Below are 21,141 nucleotides of genomic sequence, written 5' to 3'. Positions count from 1 at the left end.
TTTAAATTAAAAAATATATATTTCAAATCCCAAATAAATTGGTTCCTTGATGAAATTAATACCATGCATTAGTAAGAAAAATAAATTAATACGAAAGTGAATAAAAAAGAAAAAATTGACAGAAACACGTTATAAAGTGGCGAAGGAAACAGCAACTATACAAGCGCATGCACACTCATTTTCAGAATCTCTTTGAATTCCTTCACGACAATGGCCAACAACTTTAGCACCACCCTCTTCCCTCTCTCGGCTTCAAACGCAGTTCAAAAAAGCGAAGCTTTAACGGTGAAAGGAATGAGCCAACTTGGGTTGAGCCAAAGGGTCAAGAGTCTCAGAAAAATCTCATTGGCCGCGAAAAGAAGACCAGCGATGTTTCATGGCACTGAAAAAGGGAAGGGCAAAGAGGTTCTGAGGGCCCACTTTTCGGATCTGTCACCAACTTCTCTAGATGTTGATGGTGGCGACACTGAGAGCATCTTACGAAAGAGTCAGATAGTGAGAGAAAAACTGGAAAATGCAGTTTGCAACACTCGCACTGAGGAGAATAATAAGAAAGCCAAGGAAATGCTGCAAGCCAAACTTCTCTTAGCATTCGCTTCTGAAAGTGATGCTGCTGTCGGTGAAACTTCCTCAACACCCCAAAGGGGAAGTTTTTTGAACCATTTTGCTTATCCCTTTCCGAACCGTAGCAGTGCCCATTTTTCGCAGGCAGACACAGAGGTTGACAAAAGCATCACCCTTTGTGCAACTCCATTGAGGGTTTGTTTGCCCGGCGAAAGCGTTTATGGGGGGCAGAAGACGAGAAACGGCAGCGTGGGTGAAGCGGTTGAGGATGTTTGTTGTAGCAGGGGCGATGCGAGCGAATACGACGGTCGGATGCACAGCAATCCGTACAAGAAGAACGGGCCGTACACGTGTCCGAAGTGCGGGTGCGTGTTCGAGACGTCGCAGCGGTTTGCGGCGCACGTGAGTTCGAGGCACTACAGGTACGAGACGAAGAGTGAGAGGAAGAAGAGAATGATGGCGAAAATCCGAAGGAGGAGTGTGCGTCTTGAATGGGAAAACGGTGCACTGAGTGTTGTTGGTGACGATGGTTGTAGAAGAAATAGCAGTGTCTTTGCTCCTGCTGAAGTGAAGATTGAAACTGAGAGTGTTGTGAGGCTTCAGCTTGCTCCTCCTCCTGGATGGCCAAAAATAACTGAAGCTGTCAGAATAAAATTGGAGCCATTAGACAATTGAATCAAATGCTTTGTTTTATTGTTATTCAGAGGATCATCAGGAGCAGTTTGCACTACTTCTTATCAGTCTTCACCATTTGTTTGCGTTTTCTGTTTCAATAAATACTGGATTCTCACATTCTTGTTTGATGATGCTTCATGAACTCAGATCCATTTCTAATTCTTCTCGAAACTTTAGGATAACCATAATTTCACAACATTTTAATATTATTTATAATGTGATTGATGCAAAATTATTTTAAATTAATAATAATAATCATAAATATCAACAACAATTATATAATAATAAATAATAATTAAGAGTTAAAATATTGTTAAAAAAATATTTTAAAAATATTATTATCATTTTTCCTAATAAGTGTTGTTTCAATGAAAACTTGTGTTTTTCGGATACTTATCTCAGTGAAAAATATATTTTAAATTATGTAGTTTATATTATATAAATTTTTAATCAGAATTATATTTTGGAATATAAATTGTTTTTAAATTGCATAGTCTGAAATAATGCAATACATATCATTATTCAGGATCCCGTAATTCTTAATACATTTTCTATTTTGCATTTCAGAATATAAATATGTATTATAAGTTGTATTTCGAATTGTTTTTCTAATTTGTACAATTTAAAATTCAAAATATATTGTGTAATATAAGTTTATATTCTAAAGTATACATTATAAAATATAAAAATATTAATATTAATGTTTAACATTTTGGATTGTTAATCATTGTGTAAAGTCGTTTAAACTTACGGTAGTACAGGTTGAGGGTGCAGAAAAAAATGTCCCAAAATTAAATTTGAAGTCCAAAACCTAATAAAGAAATTTAAATTGCTCCCTGCAACCCTATGATATTTGAAACACCTGTTTTACCGCCATGGAGTTTTATTTCAAACGGTTTTCTCTTAGAAGTTGTATTTTGCTGTTGGTTGAAAGTTGAAGAGAAGTACTCCAGAAGCAGTTTTGAAATCACATAGGCCATGCTAATGTTTTTTCTTTTTAAGTTTTAGGGTAAAGAATTATTAATAGGAAGTCGAAGTCTGAAAAAAAAAAATCAAAACATTACTTAAAAAGTAAAATTAGAAAAAATATATACAATAAAGAAGAAAAATTTCCTTTATATATAATAATATAAATAATCTATAATGACCACAAAAATTAAATCTGAGAACAATATTTTTTTTCCTTATTTTAATCTCAATTTTTTAGTAAACAATAAATTGACAAGATAAAGAAAAAGTTACGAGAACTTTAACCAATAATTGTTACAATAACAATAATAAAAAAAAATCACACCTATTTTGGTCTAGTGCATGATTAAAAAGATTTTTATTAAAACTAATTATTGGATACGCTTTGTTTTATTATGTAGCTAGCATATAGTTCGTTACAAATATTTCACATAATTTAAATGCAAGTTCATTCCGGTGTAAGACAATAATAAGCTTTGTACTGTAATAGCTGCTGATTGGAAGAAACCACAAATAGAATTTTCGAACATGGAAATATGTTGAATATGTTGTGACTTGCTAATCCTCAAAAATAGGGAAAACAAAACAAGCACGAATAGAAAACATTTTCATGACAATATTTTACTAAAGAATGCAGGGCAATAAGTAAACTGGAATACAAGAAAATTCAAAACTGATATTGCATACATTAAACCCAATGCTACATCAAACGATTTAAATATAGCATACACTATATAATTCATGATACAACTATTCACAATGCTGGCCGCCTATAGAAAATCTATACTTCACACAAGAAGATTTACTAACGCTCAACCTATCCACGAAATCTAAAAGGCATCATTTATAGTATCTGGATCAGGAACAAGGCATGAGCCAAATACAACTATCATATCCCAGTATTTGGATTGTTCCCAGCTAGAATTAGAGAAATTTCTAACCCTCGGCTAAAAGCCTGGTTAAACATGAGGCGAGTTTGGAATGTTGATACAAAAGGGAACCACGAAAAGAGTGCAATGGGTACAAAGATGAGCATTCCCATACCAGCGTCATATAGTCGAGCAATTGATCGAACAGATTTCCATAGTCCTAGCTTCTTCATCAGAGGCTTCCATGCAGCAGCAATCTGAAAAGAAACATTATAATTAGAAGGTAAGAGTGGAATTTATCCTCCTGCTTGGATGCCAGCTTGACGACACGAAACTCATGTGGCAGTTTCATTTATTTTTTGTTTCTACTTTTAGCTGACATGTTTCACTGATTATTCAAAGAGAAAAATTTGACCACATGACATGTTTTCTCGTTTAACTCACTGCTTGTAGTTAAACGCAAAACAATTTTGATCATAAGAATCAAACTCCAAAGAAAGCTGTTCGAAAGCTACTTTAATTGGCTTATCAGGTTTCTTCTAAGTGTCTTAGAGAGGGCTATCAACAAAGAGGCGACCTAGAAAGGTTTGTTTGAGTGCAGCAGCTTCCAAGTAAATTTCCTATGGAGCTGAGATACTACCATGACTGCAAATATTACTAATGTAGATCTTATCAAATCAGTTCTGGGAAATTAAGCTTTAAGCATAAATTCAAATATTGCATCAGAACTTATCTATGGTTGGACCACCTATACTGTGGACACCCCAAGCCTGCCTTAATTGCAGTCTATAAGAGTTGGTTGCTGGTGTTTCAAAAAGGACTAACAATGGATGGGTTTGACCAGAGAAGCTGAGAAGCATCCTAAGGTGCAGCCGTGGTGATGTTAACCCTCAAATGGTTTACAGATCCTATTATTGACTCGACATATACGATAGTCCTTATAAAGCCAAGAAAGTCCCTATCTTATAATCCCTTTTTCTTATATTGAATTAAGCGCCAAGCCCAAATGTTAAGACAACCTAATTGTGTAAAATAACAAATAATAGCATATAGTTTAGAGGAAAAGAAAACTCACAGACAGAATTCCCCATCCAGTAGGAATGAAAGCCAACATAGAAGCAAATACGTCAGGTAAAGACAGCTCAGTCAATAGAACTGCTACAACCAAACCAGCCAGTGCTAACAAAAGGGAGACTCCTTGTATAAAGCGCAAAAGAAGCTGGAAATTGACTGATATCTTCTGGCTGAATGTGAACACCTAATGTGCAAGAATAAAAATAGGCATGAAGATGCAAAGTTACCATGTACAGTTAGATGAAAGTCGACACAGTGCATATTTTTCACCTTGAAAAGAATTATGAGCACTGCCAGAACTACCCACGAAAGTCCATAAACCTGTACAAAATGTGAAAATAAGCAGTCAGTTCAAAACCAGTGCACATTCTGTACATGCAGATACATAAACAAAACTGTTTCAACTTTTGACTTTGGACCCGGTTATCTACTGGACGGACCCTTCTATTCAAATAGGACACCTTCTAAGCTTTGAATAAAAAATATAGAAAAAAAATGTAAAATATAGATTCATTAATCAAGTATTATTTTATAATCAAGATATTCTAGAAACAATTTTATTTTATTATTGGTCATGAATATCTCTATTCATGATATGATTCAATTATTGATTCAGTAAGCTAGCCTTCCAATTCATGATTTTTATCACGATCAAGGCATAGGGTACATGTCACACGATTAGGATTTTTATCCGGTCCTTCTGGGCGGAGATGGCAACCTTGTAGATCTTGCTTATCGAGGGTTCCACCACAAGGCAGAGAAAAGTGAAGGCATTATTTCGGGGATAGACAGCCTCGCCAAGGGAGGACTTGGCACGGCAGTGAGGCTCTAGAGCATCAAAAGTGAGGGCACCATTCAACTTCAACTCCACAAACCATTTGCGTAGAAGGTGTGCACTGCTCCCAGATATTCTGGCAACAATGAATGAAGGCTGGCAACAGGGGAGAGTCAGTAAAAGAATGTAACGTGGCAAATGTAAGACATAACTATGGATAACCGAATGGCTATAATTTTGGTCCACGTAGCCTTCATCCTTAAAAAATGGAATAAGGGGTTTGACAATTTTAGACATAAAGTCAGCTGAAAACTGTCTACAAATGATGGGAAATATCAACATTGCAGTACTAATTGTATAGCAAAAGCAATGTATAGACAATAAAATCTACTGCATCCCAATAGGACAAGGATCTCCAACTGCTGTTCATCAACTCAACAAACATTTTCCCTCAGCTAAAGCTTACTAAACTCTAACAGCTTGCTTGTCTTCGAAAGTTGACTCTGAACTTAACTTTGGACCAACCGACTTATAAGATAATGTTTGTACTCCACTTATATACTATAATTTGATCATATCTCTAGTCAATATAAGATCTATAAGACTTTAATTCCAAATAAACCTTTCTGAGAAAAGAACAGATAACATGTGTACCACCATACATGGCTTAGTGATGTTGCATGTAAAAGAGACTAATACTGCTACAAAGGCAAGAAATCAATTTGAAGATTTAGTTGGAATTTGAGTATTGTATGACAAAGGAAGAGATTTATCTGAAGTGATTCATTTGCTGCAAGGATATCCAGACAAGCAAATTATATAAAAAGTCCACTACCACAAACACCACCACAAATGGTAACGATTAAGCTTGAGGTGTAGATAAAGTCAAGGAAAAATGTAAGAGAAAGAAAAATTTGTTAACTAATCCAGCCAATTGATACGGGCAGGAATGTTTGCATAGGATAGATTTAATCACATGAGAGAAAAAATATATTCACTTCAGATGGAGAAAGTGAAGTTCAGACAGATAAGATACAAAGTGTGATAGCCAAAATATGAGATGGGGAATTGAAATTAGATTCTGAATTAGGTATCAAATTTCCTCCAAATTGAATATCCTGCATTCTGCAAAGTGGAATATACAAAGCAGAGATTATACAGAGTTGAAGACTTGGAGAGTGAAGCAAAAACAGACACCTTAAAGCTGAAAAAATTTAGAAAACAAAGATGCTGTTGAAATAGGTGATATTATTTTGTTGTACAGATTTATAAAAGTGGTTTTTGGATGTACCTAGCCTTAGGTCAAGGATGGCAAATGATAGATGTATTTTGGGATGTCTACATAGCCAAGATGTCAAAGTGCACAATGATGCCTATCTTGAGCTTTTGATTAAAAATAGAAAGGTTAAGGAACATAAGCTGTAGCCTCCCTATTTGAGATATACTTGCACTCACATTTACAAACATATACATCAGCTGAGATGAAACTCTGACTTTTTAAGTTGGTATTTGAACAGGTGAACCCCACTATATTCAAAATTTTCTGGTAAAATAAAGTCACTCACCACTAGAGAGACAAATAACATCCCACCCCATAACTTATTCCGTTACAATCGTTTATTACGAATTTATCTTTATTAAAAGGCTAAAATCTTCATTTCGTCCTAATCTCCATCTTAATTATTCAATTTGGTTCCTTTATGTTTTTTGTTCATTGACAGCAGATCAATGTAACGAAAATAACTTAATTGAATCATTTTAACAAAAATTAGGACTATGCCAGTTTGTTAATATCAATTTAACATAAATGACCTAATTGAGGAGGAGTGTTGAAATAAGTGATAGTATTTTGTTTTAAGGCTTTTATAAAAACTGTTCTCGGGTGCACCTACCTTTAGGATAAGAAACATATATTTATACATCAGCTGAGATGAAACTCAAGTGATGCTATATATTATGGACAAAAATCAGCCATAGTAGAGAATTTGTTCACTTAATATCATCATTGTTGAAATGATAGAGGATTCTCTAATTCGACAAACCCTATGAATCACCTTTTATATTAAACAGAAGAGAGACAAGTTAAAAAAGAGATAAGTGTTGTAGAGCAGTTACAAATATTAAGCATCTGATCAATGTGTAATTAGGTATTAGCTCAATTATAACTAGTTCGGTAATTTGAGTTTAGTTAGTGTAAGTAAAAACTTGTGTACACTAATTACTAATTACTCACATAAGTCAGATAGAATATGGAAACAAGAAAAAAAATATTAAAAACCAGTATTTTTGCAAAAGAAAGGAAACACAATGAAACAAAAAACATGTAATACCGTCAGTGAAGTGCTAGTTCCTTTCACGTTAAGCTTGTACACAATGCCATACTGAAAGATGAAAAATCTGAGACTCAAAATAGTTTCAGCTATCCTTGAACCCAAGCTCCTGATATGAGCCTGTAGATGAAATAATTAATAAATATTGAGACAGATATTTGATATGTAAGAATACCAAACTTAGAAAGATATGGTGCATCTTGCTGTAATAATCTCAATAATAAATGTTGATCACAATCTTGCATTAAATCCATAATACATTGCAGCAGTTCTTGCTCATTCAATTATCCATATCTTTATCTTGGAAAGGGAGTGAATGTGTAGTTCAAGAACTAACTTGATCTTACTGCTGCAAATTAATCAAATTATATAATAATTTATCTTGTAGATTTTGCCAGTTTCATTCATTAATATATGTCCACCACAATCCCATAATACAACATAGTAGTTCTTGTTCATGTGCATTAAAATAGAGAAGCTACACTAATGTTGACGAAAACGGAATGCTCACTCCAGGGATCAGCTTTATCTTACAGCTGAACATTAATTATATCATTTAACAGTTTATGTGGTAGTAATTACTCATTTCTTCCAACAATAAAAGTCCAACACAATCTTGCATCAAATCCAGGATGCATCATATCAGTCCTTGCTCATTCCCATGAAAATAGAGAAGCAAAAGCCCCTTTGATTACCCATTCCAAGACTGTAGTCTTGAGGAAGAGGGAATACCAACTGCTGCAAGTCTGCCTATATATAAAAAATTAGAACACACAACTACGAAAATGTTTATCCTAATTACCAGTTCTTCTTCCCACCAAGCTTCCCAGCTTTCTTCTCCCTTAACACCAATTCCACCTCTGTATAGTAGCCAATTTGTCCAATCTCTAAAGTCTTCCACCACCCTAAAAGGAACACCATGAGGGAAATTAATTATGAGACATGCCTGACAGAATACGAAGATAGTACTTACTTCTGCCATTCAAATCCAGATGGGTTGAATAAATATGGTGCAAACAACCAGGATAGAGCCATAAACCAACTGCTTATGCTCAGAAGAATATACGAGAGTGCACCACCTTCATTATAGCCATATGCAAGATAAACTATCAACAAAAGTGCCACCTCCAACCTGAAGACAAAACATATGAATACATTTGTCATATATCAGGGAAAGGAAGACAAGGATGCAATCTAAATGAGAATAATTTCATAAATACCAGATGGAAAAATTATTGGACTATCCTAATGTCTATAATAATGAGTAAATGAATGCATGCAAAAAGTCTGTTAGCAGCAGTGAAGTAAGTTTAGTTCACTTAAAGAATTAGAGAGAGAAACTAAAATTTTATTATTTCTTCATCAAACCCTAATACATCACTAATAATACTTATGCAAGAGATAGGAACAGTAAATCAAAAAAGAAAGAAGGCTCCTAAAGAGCCTACAACTAAGATACATTACATTTCAACAAGTTCACGTTCTTTAAACCTTTCATTAGATTCTAAATTCAGAGAATCCCTATTTTTTCCTCAATCTCTCCATTCCCTATTCCCGTTTTCTATGAAATTTTATCAGTGTATAAAAGCTATTTACTGATACCAAGTCATGGAATTATGTCAACTATAAAAGCTATTCCCCAATCACTACTAATTATGTCAACTCTAGCAATTAGCTGTTTAGCATATTCACCGAGTCCCTTCTTAGAGGCCCCAAACTAGGTACATTTGTAATAACCATGAAGCATACGACATATATGCTTCAACTTGAGGAGGAGTTGTAGATTGTATTCAGCTGTCACAGACATGTAGGAAATTAACCGTTATATAATCTAGGAAATTAAGATGACTGATTCCTAATTATTAGGTGCTTTTATTATAATTGTTTCTGTAAGATAATATAAATACATACTTTATTGTCTGCATTGGACACACAATACATTCAGAACATATACAATTCTATAATGAGTTAAGCAGATAATTTAGTAAGAGAATAAAAAGAGATGTGAAAATAATTTGGAGAAAAACTTAATGTATTACCCTGACTTTGAGACTAGAGTCTTAATAGAGAGAAACAGAAGCCTCACCCTTTAACAAAATGACTACGAGAGTAGAGTCTGTAGTTCTCTGAAAACTTGATATGGCGGACAACAAACCCACGGCCAGTAGCTTGATACTGTTGACAAATAAACGGATTAAGAGTTGAGAGGATAAGTACAGAAAGAGATGTCATAGAGTAGGCAGACAAACCCTTGCACCACCATGAAGAATGGTCCGGCCAAAATAATGTGTTCTTGTACCCAAGGAAAATGTGAAAAAGACAGTGCATAGCTGAAACTGCATTGTGAGAAAACTGACAATGGCCTGCAGGCCAATAAAAATGAGTGTACTTCAAATTATTTGTTTGCAGGGCATTAAATATACAAGTTCAAGGCCAATTCAACAGACAAGAAGAAACACTAATTTATTAACTGAATTTATAGTCAAACACCTAAAATTGCAAGATGTTAGTCAAACACCAATCCAACTGCTTTTCAAGAACAATACAATTAGCTACACATTTTGTCATTACCTAAACTTGCAGATGCGACCTAGAGACGTGTTTGTACATTCCAACTTCTCAAATATTGATACTATTTCTAATATCAACTATCTTGTATGATAGCCATTAAATTAAGGAAAGGGATACACACTTACCCTCAAGAAACCTTGCTCAAGAATGGAGCCCAAAACCATTGGCACAGCAGTGAACATACCAATTTGAAAGAGAAATTGTGTATTCAAAGCGGCACTCAGTGCAGTGTTCTTAGTTATCGCAGCCCTTTCTGCAATGGTTTCGCCAACACCAGATAGTGCCTGGAAATAGAGTGCATTTGTGGTTATAAGTATACGCAGAACACAAATTGTGAAAATTACATGTCGAGTGATTGTTACAAATAATCTGATTGAAACAAGACAAAATTCCACAAAATAACAGAAACAATCCACTGATAATGGTAAAAGAACCGAAATGAAACCATGTCAACTAAGACATTACAGACGTGAATCTGATGTGAACAAAAAACATGTGGCTCTAGAACTATAAAATTTTGAACAAAAAGGAAAAGATAATCACAACACAAGAAACCTTAGATAAGTACCATGAACGTTTTACACAATCCAACTTACCAGATAGGCTTTCCCATATAGAAAGGCATACACAGTCAGCACTGTTAGCTGCAACATAGAAAGACAAAAAGTCATCCAGTGAAGAAAACTGTATTAAGTGGAATATTTCCATGACATGTGTCAGTGTTAATGTAATGTATGGCTGGGTTCTCTCACTCTCATTCCGAGTCTTGCTCGATCAAAAGTTTTGATTCAAAACCCATGTTATAAATGAAACTATTTAATTATCATCCACTTGTAAGGTCATTTTAAGTTCAGCAGGTCTTCCTAGACCCTTTAATTTGAATATAATCAATCCATTTAATTCATGTTTGTGAGAAAAGAGACACTATAGCTTTTCTTTTTATTCTACAAAAGAACCTCAAGCATATTCCTGTCATCTTCTCCTTGATAGGCTACTCCATCTCAAATTATAATTTCTCCTGCCCTTGTATTTTTTTGCAACAAGTTGGTACTCCATTGTTTGTTGTGTTGTTTAGGATGGATTCACATACTTACTAATTCAAGCAACAAAAAATAAATGACACATAAATGGGCATACCATGGTACAGAAGTAGTATCCAACTGTTGTAAAATAAAACGACATCATCCGGAAAAAATCAAAAAGCTGCCCCAGTCTGTATACATCACGGCTGAGAACCTGTTCACCATTACCACCTGAAACTTTTCCTTCAAACAGTGCAATCTGATTGAGCCCAACATCTCTTCCCTTACCAACCTGCAAATTTTCTATTAGAAAAGGATTTGTTGTATAGGCATCATTAAACGACAAGGCTCACCTGAATATATTCATGATGTGTAATATTTCCCTGACGTAAGGTTGAATTGAATCCTGTCAATTCAAAAGAACATAAAAAAGTGCAGCAAAGGGAAAAGAAGGAAAAATGAAAACGCCATTTCAAACAGTACACACTAAGACCTAAACCTAAAATACATACAGGTAAATAACTAAATCCTGATAAAACTTCAAAGAAAACTGTATTACAGATAACAAATGAGCAAATAAGTAAATATATTGCTGAGTTTATGGGAGCTATTCATGTCATAGAGTATGATAAAAGTACCAGATTTAGAAGACTCAAGTTGAAATGTGATTCAATTTTTGGTTTGTCAAATTTTCTCTCATCAAGAGGTTCTACCGTGGTGTATCGTTAGAGGAAATGTGTAAAGTTTTGCGGTGGTATTGGTTTTAAGGTGTCACATTTTTCAGGAAAGAAATCATAGTGCTGATAAGTTGACGAGTTCAATCCTATCTTCTAGGGAAGTGTTTCAATGGAATACGATTATGCCAACTTTTATAAGTTTGGACTTTTATCATTATAGGTTTCTTTTCCTATGTATCTAGTTAGATTGTGAATTTTTGTTCATGGGTTTTTTTGTTTGATAATATTTTCATGTGATGGCATGTGATAAATGTAAAGTGTCAACAAAGCTGAAATATCAAGGAGCATAGTGATGCCTAGCATAAGTTTTATAAGAGAAAAAAAAATTGTTGAGAAATAAATATTTTCTGAAGAGTTACTGAATTTGGTCTACAGGTGTCAACAATCTCAAGGCTTAAGTACCACATCAACTAGCTGATCCTACTCAATGCAAGACTCAGCTAATTAACCTAGTCAGTTAATTAGTTATCCCAGTCTTTCATAATTCTTGTTTTTTAAACTTTACATGTTTCTATATTACAAGTTATAAAAATTTACAAATTCTAAATATAAAGTAGAAAATATTTTAATGCAATTTCAATTAGTTAAAGTCCAGATACAATGAACCTTGTAATCAGTAGTATATTAATACAATGACTCTCATCACAAGGAACCTTGGGAGTACGCTAGTTTTTTTAAATTAATGCATTGAGAAAATTTGACATTTTGACCATTCCCGAAAATGCCAAAGTTCAACGAAGTAGTCATACCAGAATAGATGTCTTCACTAATGTTGATAACACGGGAAGCCTTACTGATACCACCACGGGTTATGTGAAAAACTCTATCAAAAACATCAGGATGCCCATAATGCATGCGAACCCTGAATATGATTGCCGTACTTAGTTTGAATCTTGACAAGAAAAATAATTATATAATTTCAAATGTGCTTACTTCAATGGCCTTGCTAAAACCCGCTGCCCCATAGTCACAAAACTAGTTTCTTGACTGGACATAAATGATGCCAAAGATGAGACACTGCATCATTAGCAGAGACGTTACATAGAGCTGCAAATAAAACAAAACCAAGTGTAAAAAGGACACAATCAAAGGATTTAAGAAAAACATACCTTCCAGTAAAAACATGTTCTCTAACACCAAGAATAGTAGGAGGACGAAGCCCATGATCAGAATGAAATTCCTCAAGAAGGTTCCTCATCTTTAAAGCCTCCTCAAAATAGTTATCCTATAATAAATTTTAAAAAGGGTCAAAATAAAGCAACAGCAAAGAACTTGTACATTATCACAACATAGATCCTTATGAATAATGACAATCTATAAGTGAGTGGGTATACCTAACTCAACAACCTCTCACAAAACTAGCTTGTAAGATAAGGATTGGATCCCACTTACATATTATAATCTGGCCTAATTTCTAGCATTGTGAATCTCCAGCACACCACTCACGTCGAGGAATGAACATCATGAGCATGAGGTTATACCTAGTTTATGGGAATCCAAAGAACTTGACTAGAATAGTCTATGATACAATCCAAGTCAATGACTTTATACCTAGTTTAACCTCACAAAATCGACTTGTAAGATAAGAATTGTACCTCATTTATATATTATACTATGACATAATTTTTAGTTGATGTAGGAACTTCAACAACTATTAAAAATATTATGACTACATTCATGTCAATTGTTTGGACAGCATTTAATATAGACCAATGAAGATAACAATTAAGTCATCATACAAGACAAAATGACTTATAAAATAGGAGGGGACAAGCAGTGAGAATACATCACAGATCTGTATGAATCTTGACAATCAATTAGGAAACAATTAGTCAAATACAGATATAAAAACTGATATGACCTGATTCATGTCAATTGTTTGGACTGCATTGCCACGGGTAAATATAACAGCATGATTTTGATTCTCAGGCTTCCCTTCACCCAATTTGGGATTTCCAGGTAACTTCACAGAGTATATCTCCTGTGACAAAAAACATCAATAAATGGAGTGAAAAATATCAATCCAATTCAACAAAGGGAGGTCCCAAAAGTGAAAGTAAAAGCAACTTAAGTAAACAAGGCAATGTAATTCCATAATAGAAGGTAGCAAAAGTAAAAGTAACATAAGTAGTTATTCTATACGTGCTTTAGTTAAATTTGTTAACGAGAATAGATGTAAAAAGTATAAAAGCTTATTATTGTATATAACATGTATAGAAGAACAGCACCTTGTCTTTCCCATTAATATCAGCTTTCACCAGCTTTGAGTAGTATTCTGTGTTCACTTTTCCCTCTTTTAAAGTTTCAACAACATCAATGAAAGCGACCCGTAGAGCTTCATTTCTAAAATCATTAATTAACAAAAAAAAAAAGATGCCACCCTTGATTAAGAATCATTTAGAAAACAAAATAAACGAAATTTGATCCATGTAACTGTTGAACCCACCTTTGCATAAGTAAAGCAATATCAGCAGCCTCAGGCTTTTGCTCTTCTTTCTGCTTACCATATATTTGACATGTCACAACATAAGTGAACTTAAGATCTGCCTGGGCACGTGCCTCAGGAGATAATTCAAAGCCTCGTGTATCAGTTACTTCATCGCAACCTACTGCAGCCTCCAAATCTAAATTAGAAAAAAATAAATAAAAGAAAATTGGTTACAAACATGGTACCATGAGGAAAACGTGGTTTGAAGCATGACAGCGTGTATGTCCTTACCTCCGGTTGTAGTCCTCTCCAAATAGGTTTGAAGCATGAGAGCTTTCCTATAATACATCATACCCCGAACTACACATTCCAAAAAATAAACAGAAAATGTACATTTTTTTAGAACATTTATAAAAAGAAAGCACAAAGAAACTCACCCATTTCTAGATTCAGACAAATAACTCATTATTTCCTTCACTGTGTACTTCGTCAATTTAACCCATAAAATGGTGATTTTTTTAATTAAAGATTCCATGTTAGGCATCACTACAAATTTTGGCATCCGAGGAAGGTTGATGCCCCAACATTCAACAATCAAATACAATCTCATGCAAAGCTATATATAAAGGGGAAAAAACATATAGAAAAAACATGGGGAACACAACCAAGCCCATGCTCATAAATATACAACCACTGTAACACAAGGAATACAACTAAACAAAACCAAATTCAGGGACTTGATACCTGTATCAGAAAAAATCTAAACTAATAACAGGAGGCATGACAAATATAATTTATATATAATACAATCTTTTATCACAAATAATCATTTTTGGACTAGTAAAACAAGAAAACATAAAGGAAAAATCAAGTTGATTGGTAAAACATTACCTGTTCTGGCCAATGTTTGCCCCCTATACGAAGCCCAAAATCGCAATTCAAGAATATCACTAGGATTATCATAAAGTTCACTCTCAAGGGAATTTTCATCACGGCCAATTCTAGCAAGAAAGTTTTTCCATTCATCTGCAGTATATTATGAAAACTATCCATTAATGGATGACATTTAAAAATTATACACAAGAATGCATAGAGAATAACTCTAATCAATAATGGATTTTAGTTCAGAGTGCTGACCCCAGAAATGGGGATAGTGGGATGATTGTTACTTTATTAATCACTATGACACATACTGAAAGCAACTACAACAACTCGCAGCTGCGCATAACTAGTTTTAGCAATAGAGCCAATGAGTTGGGACAGCTTAATTTGGTAGAGTTTCAGAAACTTGTAAACACGCTAGAGAAAAAAGAGTCTCTTTTAAAGTGTGATGTGAGCATACCTACTCAAAACTCACTTAAGCAACTTAAATGCTCTAAGAGCTCATAATAATTGCTGAAATCAGGCAAATCCAATCACTGTCAGCTTGCAAGATCTCAATATTGAGACCGTAGATGATCTAACCTCTATAACCTATGTAGACAATCTAATCACAATGGACCTTTTATGAGTTTTGATGATAACAAATACTAAGTTTGAAAAACTTGTACAAACATGACTTTATTATTTGAATATCAATACTTTCTTTATCAAAAGCACAAATGAATATGTATATCAAGATTTTGTTTATCAAGCTTCTAATCAAGTGCTTGTCAAGGAAAACAAAAGATTCTATGCTGATGACAAAGATCAAGCAGAGATAAAATATAGAATAATGAAATGCTGCAACAGTCATATGACAAGGACTATATAAAGGAGTCAAGCTAAAGAACACAACTACAATTTCCAGTTCTTTCAATTTTCTAGTGCTACAACACAATAGTGTTAAGTATTCTTTGTGGGTGTCCAAAACCATTGTAAATTTTTATAGCATGAAGTAAACTGAAAGATCTAAACCTGTTCTCTACTTGAGAGGTTCTTATACACAGGGGATAACCAGAAGTGGCTTGTGTACTCACTATAATTAGTTGATAAGTAGAACCTATTCAACAGCTTGATAAAGGGAGAAATGAACAGAGCTTGTGTTTGGGTGAACAGTTTTTAATTGTTTGTGCTGTTTATGTTGCTTGTACGCTAGAAGGTCTAGTCTAGGTTTTGTACCTTTCAAGGATATTCAAATAGGTTCCTTCTTTTAAGTTTCTAAATGGATCTATTTATAAAATAGGCTTTCAGTGCAACAAATGCAAAGATTGAATGGCATCTCAAATGACGTCACACAGTGGTGGGTTTTTCCAGCAACAGTTCGGTGACCCGGGAACATGACAGCCACTACATAGCAGAAGACAGGTAAAAGAAGAAAGAGAGCCGCCCATGAGAAAATGAAATAGCTCACCAGAAAACAGCCCTTAGACTAGGATAACATGTAGGAACTGAAATGTTATTATGTCAATAAAAAATAGAGTATGAGAATAGCAATATAATAACAGGCACAAAAAGTGAGTTGAGCATTTCACTGGCCAATTTTAACCCCACAAATTCACTGGACAAGTGTGACTTTTACACTAACATAACCAATCAAAGTAAAATTACCTGGATATATCTTCTGAAGGTAGAACAGAATTGATATTCCATCTTCATTTTTCTTTAGGAGTTCAGACATGCTATAAAGCACAATCTCAGAATAATAAGGAGTGAAAACACTGCACAAACCAAAGAAAGATAAGCATGGAAAAAGTAAGAGTAATAATTTCATCCAGAAAAAAGATTTACCTAAAGGATAACATCTCCCGAACTGGCTTTGCACTAGGCATCTTCATAAAAAGTGAGTTTGTGAAAAACTGTAGCCGTCGCCTGGCCTCAAGATTTTTAGGAATGCTTGAGGCAGATTCTTTGATAGTCAGCAAAGAATACAATCTTTTCACTTGCATTTTCTACATGCAATCAAAGGTTAAAAATTTTTTAAGGCAAGTTATTTGCACAATAATATAGAAAAACATGACTCGAGCTTACTAAATCTGTATTCTTGGGCCATTTCAGCTTCTCAAATAAACGCCCTTCCTCCCTAGCCTTTAACAGTAAACTCCAGGTGTCATAATTTTCCCTATAGGAAAAAGAAAAGAAAAATAGACATTAATTATCCCTGATGCAGGCAAGCAGGAAGACAGCATTTATAAATTAATGTATGCAGACAACAACAGTTGTGACAAACCTCATATTTACAGAAAGGACATCAAGTCGCATAACATCATACAGATCTTGAATGGCCCTAACAGCACCCCTTTCCAATTCAGGTGTTTCAGTCTCTCTCTGTATTATGTCAAAAGAATAAAGTAAGACTTCAACAGCACGTTAAACTTCCACATATAGCACACCAAATACATGAATTCATGCTTTGCGCTCACACACACACATAAATAGATTGATAGTATAGAATTGTATTTTTTCAGTGGATGTATTGTGTGTCTAATGCAAACCACACAGCGATGATATTAGGATGATATTTTTTCTAGGACTTTCAATGGCTCCCCCTGACCCAAAAGAAGCTTGATATTTGGATCCAGAAGAGTAACACTAGGATAACAGTCTAGCATATCAGTATCAATAAGAATGTCCAGGACATACTTAAGTTGATTAATGACAATTCCAGAAGCAGATTGAGCAACTACAATGGCTAAGAAATATTATAGAGGGCCCAGATCTTTAGTATGAAATTGTTGTGAAAGGTGCTCTTTGAGTTGTTGAATCCCAATCTCATCATCACTCGTGATGACAATGTCATCAACATAAACAACAAGGTAAATGCACTTGCCAGAAGAGGAGGGAAAAAAGAAGTCAGAATGATCAGCCTCACACCTGGTCATGCCAAACTATATCAAGACAAAACTAAAACGACCAAAGCAAGCCCGAGGAGATTGCTTCAAACTGTTAAGAGACTGTTGAAGACAAGAATAACTAGGAGCAAGAAAACCAGGGGTTTGATCTATTTAAACTTCTTGAAATTCACCATGTAAAAATGCATTTTTAATATCTAGCTGACGAAGAGGCCAATGATGAATAGCAGCCATAGCTAAAAAGAGACGTGTAGAAATTATTTTGGCCACAAGGGAAATGGTGTCATCATATGACCATCGGGTCCAATTTTTACTGCATAAACTCAATGACAGCCAACTATTTGCTTGCCAGGAGATAAAGGAACAAGGTCCCAGGTCCCATTGGAATGTAAGACTGCTATCTCCTTTACGATTGCCTGCCCGTCAATTTTAGAAAAGTGATCCTCTAAAGTTATACCTCAGTTAACTACTCACTAACTTAAAACTCATTCATTTTATACTTTTGACTTGTTTGAGAGTCTCTATAGTTGCATTTTAATTTGGCAACTAGACCAACTCGTTTCAACTAGAGCTGACTTGCCTAATTCAGCCGATTTTCGACAAAGGCCAACTCATTTGAATTCCGGTTGGGACTAACTCAACCGAGTTTTGACCTTGCTCAACTCGACCAAATTGGGTCAATTTTTGGTTAGGGTTGAAACAACAGAATTCAATCAATTTTCAGTTGGGATTGTCTCAACCATTCATGGTCCTCCTAGATGAATTCCACTGCTTTTCATCCAAGGTCGACTCGGTCCAATTCGGTCAATTTCAATTGGGAGCAACTCAACTAAGTTTCGGCCGTGGTCGTCTTGACTGAATTGGGCCAAGGTAAATTCGATCGATTTTCTACTGGGGACGACAAGGCTGAATTTCGATTGAGACCAACTTGACTGAGTTTCGTCAGTGGCCTTCCCAGCCTAGTTCGGCCAATTATAGGCCAGGGATGACTCGATCAAGTTTCGAGTGTGTCTGCCGAACAGAATTACGACCCTGATCCGTTTTGTCATTTATGAGAACCTATGTTCTTAAGTGAAGACCAAATCTTTCATATCTACTTAGTTAATTTTTCATTTTTATAAGGTTTAGGGTTTACTATTATTTATTATTGTGTCCCCTAGAAATACCTAATCTCACCTCTCAACAAAAATTTTAGGGTTAGAAATTCCACATGAAGTTTTCAGCCATTTCTTTTGGCGTTTTGAAAAACAAGAGTGAGCTTCTGTTTGAACCTCAAATTTTACATGACATATTCTACTGTTGGCACAAATCTGATTAAAAAATGAAAAATATTCAACACAAGAAGCACAGCACTTCACAGTCACACTCAGCAATCACACATCTGAACAAGACCGTATACCCATTTTACAAATATTTGCAAGAAAAATATACAAAAACAGGGAGAAGATGCCAAACTCAAACTATACTAAATAGAAATGGACACAAACCAGGATTCCCATCAATGCCGTTACTCTTGATATCACGAGAGCTAACTTATTTAGATTGATGTCCAGATGAATACTCCTCTTTGTGATACTAGAATAAATATCTTCATATATCCTCTCAACCCTAGTGATATGGAACAATTGCAAAGAAACAAGATATCAAATACCATAAATTAGGTGTCGTATGATTGTTAAAAGAAAACACCGCATGATGCACTACACTATTATAACCGATACTTACCACTTCCTTCCCACATCATCTAGTATTTCTGTCAAAATGAATTTTATAGCATAGTAACACTCCTGCACGGCATACATCATATAATCATCCCGGGAAATCCTATCCCAGAGCTCATCTTGAGTATCTTTACTCTCAACAGCAATATCCCTAGCCAAAAATATCTACATAATCATAAAAAGAAAACCAAATGAATCTTAACAAAAAAAAGACATAAGAGAATAAAATCAGTTAATCAGAAAAAATAAAAAACATAAATACATATACAGAGAGATCTGTGATAAGATGTAAGACTTAGTTTACAAAACTTAGTACACTTTCAAATACAAATGTAACTACTGGAATTTTCATATACACAATTTCTAATATGATTGCATCAAACAGATTCTTTTTCAACCTAATACAGAGCTGTAAGAAATTTAAACCAACACTATCAGAAATGTAAAGTTATTGATTGATATTGTACAATTGAATAATGTTCTCAAAAACATCAATCCATGTAACTAATACAAATCTAGAAGGCACAAATTGTAGCTACTGTGGGGGTATTCACCTTTATTGCAAACTTAATTGATGTATCCAAAATAGAAAAATAACAACGACTAACGTATAAGTGACATCCCTCATTTTGAGTCCAATTTTATGGAGATTGAGTTCTCTAGAAACCAAAAATCTTTAAGAGTCTGTCATTTGTAACAGCAAAAATTGCAGTAGCCAGCACAATGTCAATTAAATTGTATTCAGATCCTAAAATTCAGAACTGAAACAACTACAAAAATAATGAGTTAAGGCGTGGCAAAGATTCTGAGATGCTACTAGACTATATCAAGAAATTTATAAATCCATTAACTGCTACTGAGATATCATTTGATATCCTACATACAATAAAACTATCAAATATTCTAGCATAAATATAAAAAATGAACAAATTCAAAGCATTTGATTTAACACTCAAAAAATGCCTTGACATTATAGCTTGACAATTATCAAAATATAATTGAATTACCTTGCTTGAAAGTAGAAAAAGTGGCCACTGAATCATCGGAAGATCCCCAGAATTCCTAGGCATTAAAAGCAACTCCATTTCACTGAGAGCAAAAATGGATGACCATGCAGGTGTTAAGTATGAAGTAAAGAAAAAGTATAAAATAAGATGAAAAAAATGAATAGCAGTTTCTATTACTCACAAGTTAGTTACATAATCCTCCTCCCTTAGATTTCTTATGATCTCATTCCAAAAGGGGGCAAACCGGGCAGCATCAACCTTGCTATTCTCCACAACCTTTAGATGAAAAATAATTTAATGAGTAATATTTGCTTAAGTTCAAAGCATAGGATCAACCAACATGAGACCTGTTTCTGTAACCTTCCCACCAACATAAAGAAGTTTCTTAATTAAGAATTAGTACACGATATCATGCAAATAAATACATGGATTTAAATTAATTCCTTTTTTCATAGCAAAAGACTGACCTGAACAGAAGACTGATGGGAACTCCTGAAAACATAATATTGAGGAAAAATTATATAAGCGTATACAAATAGCAATACTTCAAGGAGAAAAACTCATAGAAGAGTGGATATAGTCTGATATAGCTACAATATAGGTAGGACATATGTAGCTAGATTATACAG

The 21,141-nt window shown here is 34.4% G+C and overlaps 2 protein-coding genes across 6 annotated transcripts in view; one reads left to right on the top strand and one right to left on the bottom strand.

Annotated features, from left to right (window-relative positions):
* The first annotated feature begins 224 nt into the window (after window positions 1-224).
* On the top strand, window positions 225-1,303 carry LOC124834446 (uncharacterized). Its single transcript, XM_047309133.2, has one exon. The coding sequence runs from the start codon at window positions 295-297 to the stop codon at window positions 1,237-1,239; it is 945 nt and encodes a 314-aa protein (XP_047165089.2). The 5' UTR covers window positions 225-294; the 3' UTR covers window positions 1,240-1,303.
* A 1,561-nt stretch (window positions 1,304-2,864) lies between these two features.
* GSL10 (glucan synthase-like 10) overlaps window positions 2,865-21,141 on the bottom strand; it is a 33,319-nt gene continuing 15,042 nt past the window's right edge. For 4 of the 5 annotated variants that reach the window (XM_047309124.2, XM_047309125.2, XM_088096238.1 and 1 more), the window contains 29 exons: window positions 20,980-21,004; window positions 20,694-20,788; window positions 20,513-20,594; window positions 19,510-19,670; window positions 19,272-19,392; window positions 17,163-17,260; window positions 16,964-17,054; window positions 16,724-16,884; window positions 16,544-16,653; window positions 14,906-15,040; window positions 14,306-14,374; window positions 14,033-14,210; window positions 13,815-13,929; window positions 13,448-13,567; window positions 12,696-12,811; window positions 12,520-12,603; window positions 12,336-12,448; window positions 11,203-11,255; window positions 10,965-11,141; window positions 10,424-10,471; window positions 9,953-10,111; window positions 9,506-9,619; window positions 9,343-9,431; window positions 8,230-8,388; window positions 8,059-8,161; window positions 7,257-7,376; window positions 4,422-4,472; window positions 4,153-4,335; window positions 2,865-3,334 (listed from right to left, as the gene is read on the bottom strand). In XM_047309124.2, coding sequence (XP_047165080.2) covers window positions 3,098-3,334; window positions 4,153-4,335; window positions 4,422-4,472; window positions 7,257-7,376; window positions 8,059-8,161; window positions 8,230-8,388; window positions 9,343-9,431; window positions 9,506-9,619; window positions 9,953-10,111; window positions 10,424-10,471; window positions 10,965-11,141; window positions 11,203-11,255; window positions 12,336-12,448; window positions 12,520-12,603; window positions 12,696-12,811; window positions 13,448-13,567; window positions 13,815-13,929; window positions 14,033-14,210; window positions 14,306-14,374; window positions 14,906-15,040; window positions 16,544-16,653; window positions 16,724-16,884; window positions 16,964-17,054; window positions 17,163-17,260; window positions 19,272-19,392; window positions 19,510-19,670; window positions 20,513-20,594; window positions 20,694-20,788; window positions 20,980-21,004 — 3,367 coding nt within the window. In that variant the 3' untranslated portion in view covers window positions 2,865-3,097. Of the gene's footprint in view, window positions 3,335-4,152; window positions 4,336-4,421; window positions 4,473-4,869; window positions 5,083-7,256; window positions 7,377-8,058; window positions 8,162-8,229; window positions 8,389-9,342; window positions 9,432-9,505; window positions 9,620-9,952; window positions 10,112-10,423; window positions 10,472-10,964; window positions 11,142-11,202; window positions 11,256-12,335; window positions 12,449-12,519; window positions 12,604-12,695; window positions 12,812-13,447; window positions 13,568-13,814; window positions 13,930-14,032; window positions 14,211-14,305; window positions 14,375-14,905; window positions 15,041-16,543; window positions 16,654-16,723; window positions 16,885-16,963; window positions 17,055-17,162; window positions 17,261-19,271; window positions 19,393-19,509; window positions 19,671-20,512; window positions 20,595-20,693; window positions 20,789-20,979; window positions 21,005-21,141 lie in introns of all 5 variants that reach the window. The other variant, XM_088096240.1, reaches the window with a different exon arrangement.

This window comes from Vigna umbellata, chromosome 8 (genome assembly GCF_029865625.1).
Source record: "Vigna umbellata cultivar VRB3 chromosome 8, Vumbellata_1.0, whole genome shotgun sequence".
NCBI classification, from domain to species: Eukaryota; Viridiplantae; Streptophyta; class Magnoliopsida; order Fabales; family Fabaceae; genus Vigna; species Vigna umbellata.
Note: the sequence above shows the minus strand (reverse complement) of the source record. Positions and strands in the feature narration are given on the sequence as shown.

Bases quoted from the DNA above. Each gene is read 5' to 3' on its own strand.
- LOC124834446 (XM_047309133.2), top strand. From the start codon at position 295: ATGAGCCAACTTGGGTTGAGCCAAAGGGTCAAGAGTCTCAGAAAAATC.